We start from the raw sequence: 17,560 nt of genomic DNA, 5'->3' as shown, positions 1-17,560 counted from the left end.
TATTTTTTGATGGATTCTTATAATAAAGTAAATTTTAGTCGTTAATGTTACAAATACAATTAAATGAATTAACATTTTGATGAATTGATCAGATTGAGGAGAACAATGCTATCCTGGAAGTTTTTGTACTAATTCTGAACATTCTGAAAGTGCACCTGAGGCTATATATGTATGTATGTGTGTGTGTGTGTGTGTGTGTGTGTGTGTGTATATGAAGAGTTCAGATGCAAAAGCCTCTAAGTGCCATCTGAAAGTTTCATCTAAAATTAGGAATTTTATCAGGCTCCTATATTTATGTTCAGTTATTGCACTTTAATAGCCTGGAAAAGGATCTGCACATTGCAATTAAAGTAAAATGACTCCACCTAAACATAGAAGCTTGATTAAAAATCCTAATTTTAGATGAATATTTCAGATGGCACTTAGAGGCTTTTGCATCTGAACTCTTCATATATATATATATATATATATATATATATACACACACACACACACACACACACACACACACACACACACACACACACACACTTTAATGTTTTTACTTTAAAACTTTGATTGCTCTTGCTTTAGTTATATATGGTATGCTTCCCCCATTATACTTGTCATCTAATCAAGCAAGTTAGACACTGTTCTGCTTCTCTAAAGACATCGTAGCCTACATTGGCTATTTTTTTAGAGACTGAGGAAGTGAAACTGCTGGAGACTTGTCAGATCATATCATAAACGAAAGCTGCAGCTTTTCTTCTTGTTTCCCGAACGAAATATGGTGAGTTTTACTGGCTCTTATCTGTCTGCTCGATCAACTAAGTCTTTACTCTCAGCTGTCTGTCAGGATCATTGTGAAACACGGATACAGTTTACAACCTTCACTTCGTTGCAGTTGTGAATCTTAAAAGCATAGATCGCCCAAAGTCTTATTTTGGATGGAAGAGTAAACTGGTTATGCAGGTTTGGAACGACATGGAACATTCTTTTAGTGATTTGTAGTTTCTCTCAGTAATATGTAGCCTACTTACACAGGTTGATGGTACAAAATAAACTATTTGTTTAACCAAAACGGTTTCCATTTATCTCAGAGTGTTTTACTGTTCTTTCCTCTCTCATCCTACAGGCAAATGTGGGTAACAGCTGTCGCTTTGTTAGCTGGTTAGTGAATTCTGATTTAAATCACCCCGACAGCACTGATGATGATGATGATGATGATGATGGTATTTCTGAAGATGGACTGAAGATGTGTGAATGTAACGCTCCAGTCGCTGAACTGGATTCAGGTCTGTTTGAGCCTGAGGAAGAGTACCATCTACCCCGGAGCAGCCCTGTCATATCCCGCAAGAGACAGAACACAGAGACAGAAAAACAGTTTGGTCTGTCTTTGACACCTCCAATATGGGAACTATCTATCTCCCCAACTGTGAAATCTAACTGTTCAAGTCTGCACAGACTGGTAGAGTCCAGTCGCTCACAGGAAAAGAGAAACCTTGATCACGGTGTTTCACCCAAGGGCTCTTCAGGACACACACAGCTCCTCTCAGATAGTCATGGCACAGTGAAAGGAGTTTCACCTGTCTCTAAGGACACTCGCAGCCACTCTTTTGTTTCTGGGCGATTTCATGAGGGTTTGCAGTCAAAGACTAAAAGAAGAGCCTGCTCTGACCTCCCACCAGCATCTGTTCAGAGGAGCTCAGACCGAGCTAAGAAACATGGGTCATGTGTAGATCACTCCACTGCAGACTTCTACAGTCTGGACCAGGTACACTGTAAAAAAAAAAAAGATTTACTTAAAAATATAGTGCATTATTTTTTGCAAGCCACTTTTTAAGCATTTTCACATGGAATCTCTAGCAACATTAACTAAGAAACTTCAGCAGTACCTAAATATTTGAGGATCCTTATAGAAATGTTGCTTAAATGTCAACTTATAAACAGAGTTGCCAACTCATTTTCAGGGGAAGTTGCTAAAGGAAGGTCGATTTGTTACTAAAAGTTGCTAAATGGCATTGTGATGTCATTGCATGATGACATTATTACGTAAATATGAAGCAAAATTACATCAAATCTCAGGAAACAAATATTTTATGTGTTCATTTACATTAGTTCATAAAATAATATAAAATTATATATATATATATATATATATATATATATATATATATATATATATATATATATATATATATATATATATATATATATATATATATATACATATTGATTTTTCATTATTATTATTCAATTAAAAAATTGAAAATAGCAGCTAACTTAATACATGTGAAGTGTGCAGCTAGGGATCTTTGGTTTCCTCATTTTGTGTAGTTTAGATGGAAAATGTGTTCCTTTTTATCATTTGAGTCACTAATCAAAAGTTTCGAAAAGTTGCTAAAAAATAAAAAATAAATGCTAAAATGACAACTAGATAATTACAATCAAAATTACACCCTAGAGAATTTTGGTAGATCCAGCTTCTGTTTTAGACAGATATTGTATTATAATTTTGGCAAGGTAAAGTGTGTATTATTTATTATCATTGTTTATGTGCAGGAAAACGCTCATTTTGTGGTTGTGGATATGGTGCTGGAAATGCTGGAGGCCGTGAAATGGGTCGTGTGTTTGCAGCAGTTACAAAACACTCATCCTCCTCACCAGGACAGATGTGAAAAACCAAATACCTCAAAAACCGACTCAATCTATTCTTTTGACAGCGGGTTTGAGGGTAAGATTGCAGCAAAGCCTCGTGTCATCCACATGTGATGTGGTTCAGCCAAAGATCAGATAATGCTGACCTGCTCCCTGTAAAACAAACAGCTCATCATTAATTAGCATTTACTTCTGCAGTATTTGACTTTGCAAATGTGTTTTGTTTTGGACAAGTGTTTGTCTGAAATCCCCTTTGCAGGTAACCTTTTACAATAATGTTCAAATGTTAACATTAGGTAATGCATTTAATTAACTGTTGTTTTTAGTTGATGAATATTTGATCATTTAGTAGATATGCTCTAATTCCAAGTATCTTCCATTTAAACACAACTGGTGACATCTTATGTCTCAGTTATGTAGTGGATCAAGATGAATGTTGTACAAATAATCTAAAGTGTTACGTGCCAAAGTATAAAACACTTTTTGTAAGCTGCTACCTAAATTACCTAATTATAAAGTAAATGCATTTGTAGATAGTCTATAGTCATAATGCTCATCTCTTCATATTCTGATGCAAATGTAAAGGAAAATAATGCTGGTCATATAGGAAGTGCATTTAGTTCTTTTTTTTTTTTTTCTGCCAGACGACAGTGCCCCCAAACTATCTCCAAACAGATACTCCCTGGCTTCTTTTCAGAGGTATGCAGTGAATTCTGCACTTACAAAGTCATGTCACTGTGTTTGTTTGTTTTTTATGCATAAATTCCAGCATTGTTTTATTTGCAGTTGTCTACAGAGCTCCGAAATGCAGTGTTCTGCCGAAGATTTAGCCCACCATTTGGTGTCAGAGTTCAGGAAGCAGTGGTTCCCCTCTGAGCTACTGCAAAACCCTGACAACCTCGACTCTGCTCTGCAGGAAGTGAGAATGGTTATGAATAAACACACAATCATGCAACGAGCACACACAGGTGCAGCCACAGAAACAGACACACATCTCCCTTCATCTGCCACATACTGTACACGCATGAAACATTTTTAAGGACACAGGACATTCATTTTCACAATATTTTAATTAGTACTAATAATAAATGAAAACATGCCCACACACACTTCTGTCTTTTCCACAGGTCTCTGTCCCTTTTATGGCAGATGACAGGATCCGTCTGACTGAAGAGATTGTGCAGAAGACCAGAATGAGAGGAACACTTACCTGGGCTCCACCCAGATTTCAGATCATCTTCTTTGTCCAACCAACACACAGGTCAGTAAGACCGCCATATCCACATTAACATTCATGAAAGCTTGACTCTCTTGGTCACTGTTACACTTACGAAGAACTTTAGCATCTATATATATATATATATATATATATATATATATATATATATATATATATATATATTTTTTTTTTTTATTATTATTATTATTATTATATATATATATATATTATTTTTTTTTTTTACACATGCTTTAGTTTGTTTGTCAACACAATAAAATGTACATATTTAAATTACAAAAAAATATATAAAATCATTAAAAATTTTCCTTAAATCAAACTTTTAATTTGACTATGACAATGCACACTTTTTTAAATTATATTTTAAGAAACGGTCATAAAAGTGTATTCTTTTAAAATGCATTAAAGTGGTATTTTATTTGATTAATTTTTCATTCTCTGCAAGTACAGTTTTTAAAAATGCATTTTAAGATTAGAAGTACTTTACAAGTGCACATTGATACCGGCATATTTCTTTTTCACAAGGGTAAGTAAATATTTGTTTATCTGTTTATCAGGCGCAGTGATGTTATTGCTTCCCAGAACTTCCTGTGTGCAGGCTGTGGGACTAAAATCGAGCCCAGTGAGTAATAAAGCTGCTCCTACAGTATATGAGCCATGCCATCCAAAGCTTTGAGTCCTCTGACATTAGGCCTTCACTCTCTCCCAAGGGTATATGAAGAAGTTGCGGTATTGTGACTACCTGGGTAGATACTTTTGTGATGGCTGCCACGGAGGTTTGGAATCAGTGATTCCAGGTCGGGTTCTGAAGAACTGGGATTTTGCACGATATCCAGTTTGCCATTTCTCCAAACAGTTACTGGACTCTATATGGCAGCAACCGCTCTTCAGACTTACAAGTGTGGCCAAGAACCTGTACAGTCAGGCCAAAGAGCTGCAGCGTTTCAGAGTGAGTGCTTCATTCTGCCCTGGTGCGATATTACATTATAGAAGTAATGTTAATCACAGAATAATCATTAGTCAATCAAATCAATTAATCAAAGTACTTTTGTTAAAAGTATAACTATAAATTCTTATCAGATGCCTCACGTTGGCTGTTAGCTAGAAGTTTTTTTAATTTACTTTTTTTGGAATCTACATATGAACTGTTTTTAATAACACTTCTTTTCAAAGGTTTGGGGTCAGTAAGAAAGAATCTATGTTTTTGAAAGAATCTTTGCTTTTAATGCTCCCCCAGACTACTTTTATTTTATTTTTATTTTGTAAATCAAAATTGCTGTTAAAACAGAAATATTGTAAAAATATTTTACAATTTAAAATAACTGTTTTCTATTTTAACTTATTTATTTCACGAGCAAGGACCACGCCACAACCAAATATGTAAATGAATAGTTTTTTTTGTTTAGGATCCTATAAAGGGAATATAGGATGATGGTCAGGATGGGGGTATCATCACGTTTGTATATTTAGGCCAGACGATTAGGACCCTCCAATGCAACCTGAAAAGAATAAGGATAGCTGATTTGATTAAAGGGGAGGGAAGGGTGGGTTCGAGAGAAAGAGACAAACAGCTCCTTATGCCATGTCATGATATATGGAGGATTCAGGAAGTGAGGTGATTAGTAGAAGTGTGACCTCGCTCCCGAACCTAGCTGACTTTCTTTATTTTAATTTATGGTGATGGCAAAGCAGAATTTTCAACAGCCATTACTCCAATCTTCTTTTTGTAGAGTGTTTGCATTGTGTAGATTTTTGTAAAGCGTCTGTATCTCTTTTAATGATTTCAGGCCAATCAGGCAGCATCATATTAATTGTGTGTTATCATTTATTTCAGGAACTACAGGAGCAACTTGTATCCATTAAAAAACTTCTGAGCACATGCAGACTATCAGCTGGGTGATTTACTAGCCCTCTTGTTTCTGATATGTTTAAATACAGAGAATTCATAATGAACATTCTTGGGCAGATAAATGTAGCCTTAAAAAAACAGAATGTGATATTTCTTTAATAGAGTTGGGTGTGGGTAGGTTTTGACACATTTTTTGACACTTGTTTCTCTAACCAGAGTACTTGACGAGTTTGAACAACTTCCTGCTCATCTGATACAGGAACTACATCTCTTCTCAATGCATGACCTCATCGGGGTAAAAAAGGGTCAGCTCTGTACCATAGCGAAAGCATTGATACAGTCTGCTGTCACTCACATAGACATCTGTGAGGTTTGTCCAGCTATTATTTGCATGCACACACACACACACACACACACCCGCGCACGCAAACACACACACACACACACACACACACACGTGTGTGTGTGTGTGTGTGTGTGTGTGTGACCCTGCACCACAAAACCAGTTTTAAGTGTAAATTTTTCTAAATAAATAAGCTTTCCATTGATGTATGGTTTGTTAGGATAGGACAATATTTGGAAATCTGGAATCTGAGGGTGCAAAACAAATCTAAATCGCCCTTGAAGTTGTCCAAATGAATTATTAACAATGCATATTACTAATCAAAATTTACGTTTTTATATATTTACTTTACAGTAGGAAATCTACAAATTATCTTCATGGAACATGATCTATACTTAATATGTTAAAGATTTTTAGTATAAAAGGAAAATCGATAATTTTGACCCATACAATGTTTTTTTGGCTATTGCTAAAAATATACCCCAGCAGCTTGTTTGTTGGTTTTGTGGTCCAGGGTCACACACACACACACACACATATATTCATATATACATATTATGTATTATGTGTGTGTGTGTATATGATGCCCACAAATAAAATAATAAATGTATACATATATAGTGATTGAGAGTATTTAACAGTCCTTGTCTCTATTGTGTTCTTCAGCTGTGTCAGGCCAGAGGTTTTATCTGTGAGTTCTGTCATGGGGAGGATGTGCTTTTCCCTTTTCAGAGAGACACCTGCACCCGCTGCCAAGGTCAAATATTAACATACTACAACTATTTACAACACACTCTGTTAATAATTACTGTCAAAGTCTTGAGACTTTTGGAAGCAATGTTTTGTATGGTAATCATTTAGTAGTCAGTGGAAGATGACAACTAAGCTGATATAAGGGCATTCCTGTATTTCATTAAATGACATTTGCTTGTACCTTGGATTTTTTCTTTCTTCAGACTGCAGAGCCTGTTTCCACATCTCATGTTTCCGTGATGAATCATGTCCCAAATGTGCCAGACTGCAAAAACGAAAGACACTTCAGGAAGACATCAATTTATGAATTAATTTTAAAGCTGTGTAAAAACATCCAGGTGTTCAGAGTTCTTGGACTGGTCAGCTACTGACATGCATTATATGCTGTAATTGTATAAAGCATAGATTCATATATTTTTCATATTGTTTGATGTTGTACATTGCATTTCCATTAAGTAACAACAAGCATTGTAGTGTGTGAACACAGAGCCATGCCAACATCTATTATGGTCATATTTGGAGTGGTTACAGAGAATCAGGATTCATTTGAGAGCCAGAGAATTTGTTCACTCAGATTTATAAAACACACAGCTGAAATTTGAACATTAAAATTCATCTGTACACATTTATTCTTATTCCCTGGCTATACAAAATGCCGAATTTACATTTTATATTGTATAATATTAAAAATGATTATTTTAATGAAATATTTCATTATTATTTAATCATTTTAGAATATAAGACTGATATATGTTTAAGATTTAAGATCTGAGTCAAGGGTAAAAAATATCCTGTCCTATTTAAATTTGTTGAAAAACAACCTCAGGATCATATAAACGCTCAAAATGAAAGCATAGTCCTGTTAATTAAAGGAATCATGAATCGACAAAAAAAAAAAAAAAAAACATCTTGTCAGAAGTGGGATTCGAACCCACGCCTCCATTCGGAGACCAGAAAACCCGCTTCACAGGAAGGTTTGAACCTTGAGTCTGGCGCCTTAGACCGCTCGGCCATCCTGACACACGTCACCTAACGCACTGATGCCTTTCTGTCCAATTACTAGTGAACTTTCTTTTATAAATGTTTCAGATGTTAAGAAACGAAGTGAATACTTTAATTGTTCAGAAACAGACGTACATAATGCTCGAAAGCTAACGTTAGCATTAGGCTATCGATAGCCAAAGTCCTAGTCTTTGATATAGAAGAGCATGAGAGCAAAACTTACAGCACCTTCAAACAGCGCTTACAACACAGAGACAATAAAAACCATTATAAACAGAATGGTAAAACAGTTTCTGGGTGAAGAACAGTGCGTAAGAAAGCGTTGTGCTGATGCACTGATCAAAATTCTGAGATTCTAATTAGAGATTCTTGGTTTATGATGTTGTTTATGAATATGCACAGCATAAAAAATCAAGAGCTCTCCTTCATAATATATAACAACATTTTGTAAAGTTTAGCTAGTTAAATTATGCAGACAATAGCATAAGAAATTGTCAATATAATGTAAAATGTTTCAGTCTCTCTTTCAAAAAAAAAGAAGTGTTTCAGTTGTGTAAACGCTCCCTCTGGTGGTGGCAGGACTGGAGCAGGTGTTGTTCCCTTTAGGAACTGAAATGAAACAATGACCACTGTTTTTTATTATTATTATTTTAGATTAGCGTTTATTTTCCTTTTCTACTGACCAGTCTTAAATTTATTCAATTTCTAAGGCAGGACGTTTTAAAGTTTTTTCATCACAAGCATGGTGTCAAGCAGGATTTTGGGGGCAATTCCAGAAGCACCAGCTAAGATAAACAGCACAGCCTTTTTATATTGTGTATCAGCCATAAAAAAACACAAAATATCTGTTAAGTACCTGTTAAAGTCAAAGGCACTCATAAACAGCCTCATGCAGTGTGTGATGGCCTCGGAGAGATGGGTTTCCTCTGGAGAGATGCTCATCATGTACTGATGAAAGAGCAGCAGGGGTCTGATGCCAGAGCACTGTAATGTTGACTCTGATTGATGGCACTCAGCCGCGGCGAGGGGTTAATGAAACTGTGTCTCTCTTACCTCTTTCCCCCATCATGCATATGCCTTCATTTCAAATATTTCATGCTTGTCAGTAGTTTATTTCATTTATCTCCCTCTCTTTCTCAGCAGTTTTCTCCGCGTCCTCTAGAGGGTTTCTGTACTTCTTGTCCTTTATATTTTAAGGTTGTTTATCCCCCTTTGATTGGGTGACCAGGAATAGTATAGCTATGAGAAAGTTTTGCACAAGTTCTGTTTGGAAAAAAGAAAATGAAGAAGAACACAAGCATCCAGAACACTGTAAGTGTGGTGTCTTTGTGTGAGTTGGAGTTTAGGGCTAAGTATGTCTAAATAAACTTAACTGAAGAAACAGAGGCATGTTAGGTGCATATATATGCAGTTTTTATATGTAGGATATTACCTTTGTGTCTAAAATGTATCCACATTCTGTCATCATCATTTGAATGAGAATATGTGGCTTATCTAAAATGTTACTTTATTAATTAATTAATTAATTTTGTTACATACTTATTAACGAATGCGTTACTTTCATTGCCGTTTCATCTTCGCTGGCATGTAGCAGTTGCTTTTTTTTGTGCAAAGAAGATAGTGTATTTTTACTTAAACATATTTGAAAATACGATAACAGACCACACAGAAAACATAAATTTTATACAACCTCTCCTCTGCATAAAAGGGTTTATATATATATATATATATATATATATATATATATATATATATATATATATATATATATATATATATATATATATATATATAAAAAATTATATATATAAAATCTTCTGCATACACGTGCATGGGGCGGGCACTGTTACATTACGTCACATGTGTACCAGTCGTCGCGCTTCCTTGGTTACCAGCCTAGCAACGCCAATACACTTTCACAAGCGGAGTTACTGAACGCAAACAGGTAATGTTAATAAACTAAACCTTTTAAACTTATCTTAACAACAACTTACAAACACATTTCCAATTAAATTATCGTGTTTAAGTTATTGCGCAACCTGCAGACCGTTGGACAGGTGACGAGCTGTGTTTTTATAAGAACGTGCCAAACTCTCTTCTCACAGCGGTGTTGACATCTGCAAGACACGGCGCAGCTTCGTTTTACAATGTGAAAACGACAAATCTAATTACAGTTCCGACAAGTTCAATGTAAAGACGAAAACCAAAGTGTTGAACATGGAGGTGCCGGTGAGTAAAAGTAAAGTTTTATATAAGGCGAATTGATTATGTTTATTGTTAACGTACTTTCTCATGAATAATTTATCGTAGAATGGCTGTCACAGGGAGTGCAGGATATACACTATTAATTTACAACACAAATTCCTAACAATAATAATTCTCACAATGAACATCTAATATCTTCCTTTTTTTCCCTTTGGTAAAAAGAACCCCCCCAAGAAACCAGATAAAACTGTTGGTCTTTTACCACAGATACAGCAGGTAAAGCCTGGCACTCATCCACCATATCTTTTTAAGTCAAGATTATGTCTTCTCAACTAACAACAGTGTGGCTTGTGACCTTTAGGTTCGGTCAAAACCTCGGTGGCATGAAGCAAGCCCTAGCTTTAGACTAAAGGGACCATCTCAAGAGGACACCCTTGGCTCTTTGCTCTCTAGTATGTGATCCAATGTATTTTGATTTATGAAACACATATACTGTATTACATTTTCAATCCAGACTATAATATCTGTGAGAACATATTTCAAATTTCCCTTAAGGAGATGTGCAAGGAACAGGGGTACACTGGCGTCAGACTCGTCATCGAGGTCCACAGCATGTGGGGACCAAAGATGGAGGGCTTTCTGGACCCTCTTACAGGCATCGTGGCGGTGTCCAGCCCAAGAGGGATCGTGAGCAGTTTCGCAGTGCTCTCGTCAGCATTATAATGTGGGTTTGATTTGCATAAAGATGAGTTCTTGATGATAAATCGTACCTGTCACATACAGTATAATCACTAAAAGAACAATATGATTTCAGGCACCGTGAAGATGCCATTGCTACGTCCATCACAGAAAACAGCACCCCATCCACTTCAGGATCGCCTACTGCTGCAGAGAAGGACATTTTGGTAAGCAATGACCTTTTATCTGCATGTTCATTTTAGTTCAGTCTTATTTAATCTCAGATGTGATGCATTAGAATAAAAGGTAGTCATTCTGTATTAAAATTAATGTAGGTCCTTATGCCATTTGGCCACAAACATTGTGTCTTGTTTTCTGTCTTTCAGAGGTACTACTATTACATCCGCAATGGGATAGGCACAGAGGACGTGGCAGCTATGGAGGACTCTTGGCTTAAGAATGTTCTTGCTTTAGTCCCAGAACACCTGAAGAGTTTGAGTGGAACCATTGAGACTCTCTCAGATGAGATGAGAGAAGACTATCTGCTCAGTGTCAAAAAGGCCATAGGTATGCTCTTCTGTTTGGCTAATCTGGCAGTTTGCAAAGGAGACACAGTAGATTTATATATTTCAGAGCACAGAGATCTTGGAGAAACATTTTTAACAGTGCCACTGAATAAAATCTGATGTTTAGTCTAGCTGCTTGTTCCTACAAGATATACCTTACTGTCTTTTTTAATAAACAAACATTTTAACAAATAATTTTTAGTCTGTGCTACATGACATGACCAAGTATTGTGTGTGGTGTTGTCCTCTGCTCCAGTGGATTTTGTGCTGCAAGACCCCAGAGAGAATCAGGAGTCCAAAGCTAGAGATCTCCCTGCACACAGACAAGAGTGAGTCCTGCTAAATTCCTTTTAGTGTACAAGACACATGACAAATGATATCTCTTGAGCATAAAACTGACCATAAGGCATTCTAGTTAATGGTGTAGTATATTTGTCAAAATAATGCAGATTCTTGAAAGTAATTGCTTTCTTCTAAATTCAAAATTTAGCTTACTTTATGTGATTTGTGACTTTGAGGTACCAAGAACTTCTGTGGTATCAGTACTTTAAAATGTCATTTGATCCCCTTCTTCTAATCCCTGTTAGCATCCTTTACTGTAGCAATAGTTGATATATATAAAAAATAGATATTTTGTCAATCATTGTGTATTAAACTCCCCCTTTGTTTCTTGCAGAATGGAAATTATTCCAAAGCCATGGAATAAATCATTTCTTCAGGCCCAGAAAAGAATGAGACACCAGCTTCACTCAATCAATCCCACTATGCTCGCAGTACTAGATCTGTGGCAGTTGTCTTTTAAGTAAGTGTCAGATGAGCATGAAGACACTGTGGGACAGGACAATTGAACACTGAAGGCATTGAACTGCATTGTAAAATATTAAGCCCCTTGTGGAAAAAAGTACACTTTATCATACTTTAGCATCACACAGATACTGGTTACTCATATGTCACAGTGTTATAAAAAGTTCAAAATAACAAGTAAGTCACATTTGGTCAGTAAACTGTCAGTAAAAGAGTACTTATTGCAATAATTATATACTTTAAAACAATGTATTTAAGTGCAAACTGAATGTAACATTTTTAGACACTTTATTGCTCTAAATGTAACTAAAATGTAATTTAAAACAAAACATTCAATTTGACATTATTACAAAGTGTACTTTGTGTAATGAAACAGTGATGAAAAAAAATACTTTTAGGAGTGCACATTCAGGTACACATTCAATCCATTAAGTGCACTTCTTAATCACAAAGAGCCTTTTCCATAATGACTAGAATGTCTTGTTCTCTTCTGCAGGAAAGTGCGGCTTGTTGATGTGGAGGTCTTCCACAACGAGCAGGAATCTGTGGAGCTGTCTGCTTTTCAGCAGTTAGTCAGCAAACACATTGAATATGCCACAGGCATCCTTCTCAAAAAGTAAGCACTCTCAGCTGTTTTCCTTTACTTGTCAACTCATCAGCGACCATGTGAATTGATCATCCATCTCAACTATCTTTTGAATTTTTCACGGATGAAGACAATAACTTGACAATGAATGATTTTGCTTACTACTCAGTATTGCAGTATGCAGTTACAAGTTGTCGACAACTGAACAGAATCCAAATCATTTTCTTAAGCTTAGCAGACTGTACTCTCCAAAAACAATGTAACTCCAATTGTATCTTTTTATTATTATTATTCTATTTTTTTTTATCAAACAGGTGGATACCCGAAGTGCAGCAAATCTGTTGTCTTAGTAGCAAGCGCAAACTGATCCCTAGCAACAGTAGTGTTGCTCGACTGCAGTCTTTCTACAACTCTCTGGCCACGCTCATGACCTACCAGCTCCAAAGCCTGGCACTGGAGTCTATTCAGGACTACACACACCTCATCGCCCAGGACCCTGTAAGATCTGGACCACCACATTTTTTATTATACCAAATATCATTTTTATATCACTGTGGAATCTTTTTTTTTTGCTTCAGTGTATCTTTTATTATTTACATTTTGACAGCCTTTATAAATCCCCATGGCCTATGTAGTAATATGTTTTTTTTTTTTACCCACTGAAGCGGTCAGTCCGAGCCTATGAGCATCCAGGGTTCGTCCTAAGGCTGGTGCTGGATCAAAATACTCTCAGATTTGAACCTGATTTCAAAGACTTTGAAGTCACTCTGCTAAATGTGTATGACATGATGCTGAAATCCTTAAGTTTGATCCCTCGAGTAGAGATGAAGCTGTACTCAGAATGGGTAAACAGGTTTTTTTTTATTTGATGTTAAATCTTGTTCGTGGTGTGTTGTTTGATAGCTATATTAATATTAAAAGCAACATATCATGAGGAATCCAAATTTCATTGATCTTTTGAGATAAAAGAGTTCAATGTACTCTGATTATTGTCATTTCTGTGTCATGTATTTACACATTTTTACCAATTCAAGCCTGGCCCAGAAACACATCATACTCTGAAGCCCATCATCTTGCCGGAGATCCTGAAGGCCCAGCAGGAGAAGATCACACGTGTAATACGTGCAGAAAGAGCTGAACCTTTGAAGCATATCCGTGTTTATGATAAGTATGCTCCACTGGTGTCCCAGCAAGCTGAGGAGGATGTTAACCAGTTCCTGCAGGAGCAACACTCCTTCCAGGAGCTGATGATGGAGGTGACACGCTACCAGCAGTTAGCTGATGAGATCCAATACAACACCTTGAAGGTTGATGGTTATTTACAGTCCACATTTTAGCAGTCTTTCCCCACAGAATTATGACCATCATTGATTGTGTTCTGGGTTTCAGGTGGTGCGTTTGGGCATGTTTGAAGTGCATTCCCATGATTTGGTCCGTGCCCTTGTGAAGCGAGCAGAGGGTCTCTTGCACAAACTGGTCACTCACATGTTACAGGATCATCAAGAGTTCAATAACAAGTTAGTCACTGACAAATTTCCAAAACATTTAGTCAGTAACCTGTTAGTAATCCATGTCACTGATTTCTAGGTTGTGTGAGGAATATGATACAATATCAAATAAAGCCCTCAGAAATCCATCAGACACACAGGAACTCATGGAACTTAAGGTATTCCATCTCTATTTTTGAACCTGTCTCTGGAAAACAAAACATCTTTATATAATCTGTATATTATTTCCTTTTTGTCATAGGCATATGTGATGAAGGTGGAGGCTGAGGAAATGCCTCAGCTGGAAATGAAGCTTCAGGAGTCCAATAGCAGGTTGTGTTTCTTGGTGGATTATGTCACATTCTCGCTCACAGACATTCAGCTGAACAGCAAGACCTTCCAGTGTCATGGACGCATGCCTTCCGTCTTTGATCAGCACCGCCAGATTATCCAAGAGAAGACCAACCAGTTCCAGAATGGCCTGAAGGTACTAGAGATGCTGGTCAATCCTAAAAACAAATGACCAAACCAAACATGGAAACATACCCTGGAAACAGAAACATCAAATCTTCACATTATGCAACACTTTGTACATTACCGTATATAATGCATATAAGAACAACAATTAGGGAAAACAATAAAGAGCCCCCAAGCATGAGTGTTTATTTTATACTTCGCAGCCACAAAACATAAAAAAAAAACAGCACCTAAAAGACAAACAGAGACACAAATAGTAAAATCTAAGCAGCTAAGCAGCTAAAATTCACCAACAGCACATAATTAAAACTCGGCACTATGTTGTTCAATCTGGCAATGCTGCACTATTGCAGAAACTAATGTGTGTTTTTAAATCGTAGTTGAGATGTGAGAGGGTTTTGGAGGATCTCAAGAGCTATGAACAGCAAGTGGAGGACTTTATGACCTTTGGTGACGTCTCTGAGCTCAACAAATATCTGAAAAAAGCCCAGGCCCTCAATTCCAAACTGGATTTGGTTATGGAAAAGGTACTGTGTATTCTGCACTAAAGTATTATGGTTTATTTCACTGCATCTTTAGCAAGGTTTTTATCCATATTATATAATGAAATGGGATATTGCGTAAAAATGCTAAATGGAAATACCAAGATGTAAATAAAATATTCTCAAGCCTGTTTACACAATCTGCAAAAGTGCAGGCGAAAGGGATGTTTAGGATATTTGTCAGTTGGATTTGTGAAAGAGTTTTAGAGTGCCTCTGAGAATAGCCGCTCTTATTGTTGCACCTGCCCAATCAAACTCATTCACTCTCTTATCCATCAGATCAGAGGTTTCAACCAGGAGGGGGGCTTTGGCTGGCTGTCTCTCAGTACCCACAATCAACAAATATCTGAAAAAAGCCCAGGCCCTCAATTCCAAACTGGATTTGGTTATGGAAAAGGTACTGTGTATTCTGCACTAAAGTATTATGGTTTATTTCACTGCATCTTTAGCAAGGTTTTTATCCATATTATATAATGAAATGGGATATTGCGTAAAAATGCTAAATGGAAATACCAAGATGTAAATAAAATATTCTCAAGCCTGTTTACACAATCTGCAAAAGTGCAGGCGAAAGGGATGTTTAGGATATTTGTCAGTTGGATTTGTGAAAGAGTTTTAGAGTGCCTCGAAAGCCGCTCTATTGTTGCACCTGCCAATCAAACTCATCACTCTCTTATCCATCAGATCAGAGGTTTCAACCAGGAGGAGGAGGCCTTTGGCTGGCCTGTCTCTCAGTACCCACAATGCAAAGCTGTCCAAGACTGTCTGCTCCCTTATCTGCGTCTGTATGAGACAGCGGCTGAGTTTCAGAATCAGCATCGTCAGTGGGTGAACGGCCCACTCTCAGCTGTCAACCCAGACAAAGTGGAAGCTGACGTGGGTAACTACAGCCGTTCCCTGTACAAGCTAGAAAAAAGCTTCCAGGACGCACCTAAAGCTCTTCAAATAGCCACCTCCGTGAAAGCAGAAGTGGAAGCCTTTAAGGAACACATTCCTCTAGTGCAGGCGAGTCGCTGTCACCTCCCTTACATTGGTAGCTGAAAGCATTGTAAATTATATTTAATGAAGAACATGCAAGGGGCTGAAATCTGCTGTGATTTCTGGGGAATTCTGAGAGTGCAGATTCTGTGCCGGGCTGCTCATTAATTATGGGGATGATTTGTTTCGGCAGGTGCTTTGTAACCCCGGTCTCCGTGAGCGCCATTGGGAGGCAATGTCTGCAGTTGTTGGCTTCCCCCTAAAGCCCTCAGAGGAGGATGCCTGTGTGGCCCAGTTTCTTCCACTGCATCTGGAAGCTCACCTCTCTGCCTTTGAAACCATCAGCGAAGGGGCCAGCAAAGAACATGGCCTTGAAAAGGCCATGGAGCGCATGGCTAGTGAATGGGAAGGGATGGAGTTCACCCTCCTGCCCTATCGTGAAACTGGAACCTCCATTCTGTCCTCATTGGATGAGATCCAGATGCTGCTGGATGACCATATTGTCAAGACCCAGACTATGAGGGGCTCACCATTCATCAAGCCATTTGAGGCCGAGATACGGTGAGAGTCAATATGAACGTGTATGCAAAAATGCAAAGTTTATACATATTGTATGTAATTCTGGTTGGCCAAAATTGTAGCTGTCATATTTGCCTAATACCATTTGCTTACAATAATAATTTCTAGAGACTGATCATTACTTGGCCACAAGCCAGCTAAGAATTTCACAAATCTAATTCTAAATTTCTTGGGGGTTTGTTTCTAAATTTCTAGGTTTATTTACTTATTTATTTAAATCATAATATGTAACAAAATGAAAGTATGTGGTACAGATCATTTCATTAGTTTAGATTTTACAGATTAATTTAGTCTATAGAGCACTGGTAAAATGTATTTTAGTTTACATGTAATTTTCAGCCATATCTGCTGTAATTTATTTCGTCAGACAATGATTTATCAAGGAAATTTTACTTACCTGTATTTTTCGGACTACAAGTCGCAACTGAGTATAAGTCGCATCAGTCCAAAAATACGTCATGATGAGGAAAAAAACATACACAAGTCGCACTGGACTATAAGTCACATTTATTTAGAACCAAGAACCAAGAGAAAACATTACCATCTACAGCCGCGAGAGGGCGCTCTGTGCTGCTCAGTGTAGACTACAGGAGCACTGAGCAGTATAGAGCGCCCTCTCGCGGCTGGAGACGGTAATGTTTTCTATTGGTTCATGTCTCTTAGTTAATTTCTCTTGGTTGATGTCAAATTAATTTTGATAAATAAATAGCAGCTAACTATAAGTCGTAGGACCAGCCAAACTATGAAAAAAAGTGCGACTTAAAGTCCGGAAAATACAGTACCTTACTGAGGCTTATACCTCATTAAAAGGGGTCTAGCTATGATTCTAAATGTGCA

At 37.1% G+C, this 17,560-nt stretch overlaps 2 protein-coding genes and 1 non-coding gene across 3 annotated transcripts in view; 2 read left to right on the top strand and 1 right to left on the bottom strand.

Annotated features, from left to right (window-relative positions):
* Window positions 1-691: 691 nt before the first annotated feature.
* rubcnl (rubicon like autophagy enhancer) lies at window positions 692-7,448 on the top strand. Its single transcript, XM_026271890.1, has 12 exons — window positions 692-769; window positions 1,115-1,753; window positions 2,542-2,713; window positions 3,282-3,336; window positions 3,424-3,556; window positions 3,765-3,898; window positions 4,432-4,496; window positions 4,585-4,823; window positions 5,709-5,770; window positions 5,940-6,093; window positions 6,733-6,823; window positions 7,023-7,448. The coding sequence occupies exons 1-12, from the start codon at window positions 767-769 to the stop codon at window positions 7,124-7,126; spliced, it is 1,851 nt and encodes a 616-aa protein (XP_026127675.1). The 5' UTR covers window positions 692-766; the 3' UTR covers window positions 7,127-7,448.
* Window positions 7,449-7,729: 281 nt separating this feature from the next.
* On the bottom strand, window positions 7,730-7,839 carry trnal-caa (transfer RNA leucine (anticodon CAA)). Its single transcript has 2 exons — window positions 7,802-7,839; window positions 7,730-7,775 (listed from the first exon to the last, which is right to left on the bottom strand). It is a non-coding gene; the product is annotated as a tRNA-Leu (tRNA).
* Window positions 7,840-9,699: 1,860 nt separating this feature from the next.
* The window catches only part of LOC113108642 (dynein heavy chain 7, axonemal-like), a 63,321-nt gene continuing 55,460 nt past the window's right edge, over window positions 9,700-17,560 (top strand). Inside the window, exons 1-19 of the mRNA XM_026271889.1 lie at window positions 9,700-9,766; window positions 9,927-10,050; window positions 10,249-10,302; window positions 10,388-10,478; window positions 10,582-10,750; window positions 10,841-10,931; window positions 11,091-11,271; window positions 11,527-11,599; window positions 11,947-12,072; window positions 12,571-12,690; window positions 12,975-13,158; window positions 13,326-13,505; window positions 13,695-13,967; window positions 14,050-14,177; window positions 14,248-14,326; window positions 14,410-14,634; window positions 15,005-15,151; window positions 15,851-16,171; window positions 16,338-16,705. Of these exons, the coding sequence (XP_026127674.1) occupies window positions 10,039-10,050; window positions 10,249-10,302; window positions 10,388-10,478; window positions 10,582-10,750; window positions 10,841-10,931; window positions 11,091-11,271; window positions 11,527-11,599; window positions 11,947-12,072; window positions 12,571-12,690; window positions 12,975-13,158; window positions 13,326-13,505; window positions 13,695-13,967; window positions 14,050-14,177; window positions 14,248-14,326; window positions 14,410-14,634; window positions 15,005-15,151; window positions 15,851-16,171; window positions 16,338-16,705 (2,822 nt within the window). The 5' untranslated portion in view covers window positions 9,700-9,766; window positions 9,927-10,038. The remainder of the gene's footprint in view (window positions 9,767-9,926; window positions 10,051-10,248; window positions 10,303-10,387; window positions 10,479-10,581; window positions 10,751-10,840; window positions 10,932-11,090; window positions 11,272-11,526; window positions 11,600-11,946; window positions 12,073-12,570; window positions 12,691-12,974; window positions 13,159-13,325; window positions 13,506-13,694; window positions 13,968-14,049; window positions 14,178-14,247; window positions 14,327-14,409; window positions 14,635-15,004; window positions 15,152-15,850; window positions 16,172-16,337; window positions 16,706-17,560) is intronic.

Source organism: Carassius auratus, chromosome 9 (genome assembly GCF_003368295.1).
Source record: "Carassius auratus strain Wakin chromosome 9, ASM336829v1, whole genome shotgun sequence".
NCBI lineage: Eukaryota > Metazoa > Chordata > Actinopteri > Cypriniformes > Cyprinidae > Carassius > Carassius auratus.
The sequence above is the reverse complement of the archived record's forward strand: the minus strand, read 5'-3'. Positions and strand labels throughout refer to the sequence as shown.

Bases quoted from the DNA above. Each gene is read 5' to 3' on its own strand.
- rubcnl (XM_026271890.1), top strand. The intron at 1,754-2,541 runs GTACACTGTAAA...GTTTATGTGCAG, and splicing joins ACTTCTACAGTCTGGACCAG to GAAAACGCTCATTTTGTGGT. The intron at 4,497-4,584 runs GTGAGTAATAAA...CTCTCTCCCAAG, and splicing joins TGGGACTAAAATCGAGCCCA to GGTATATGAAGAAGTTGCGG.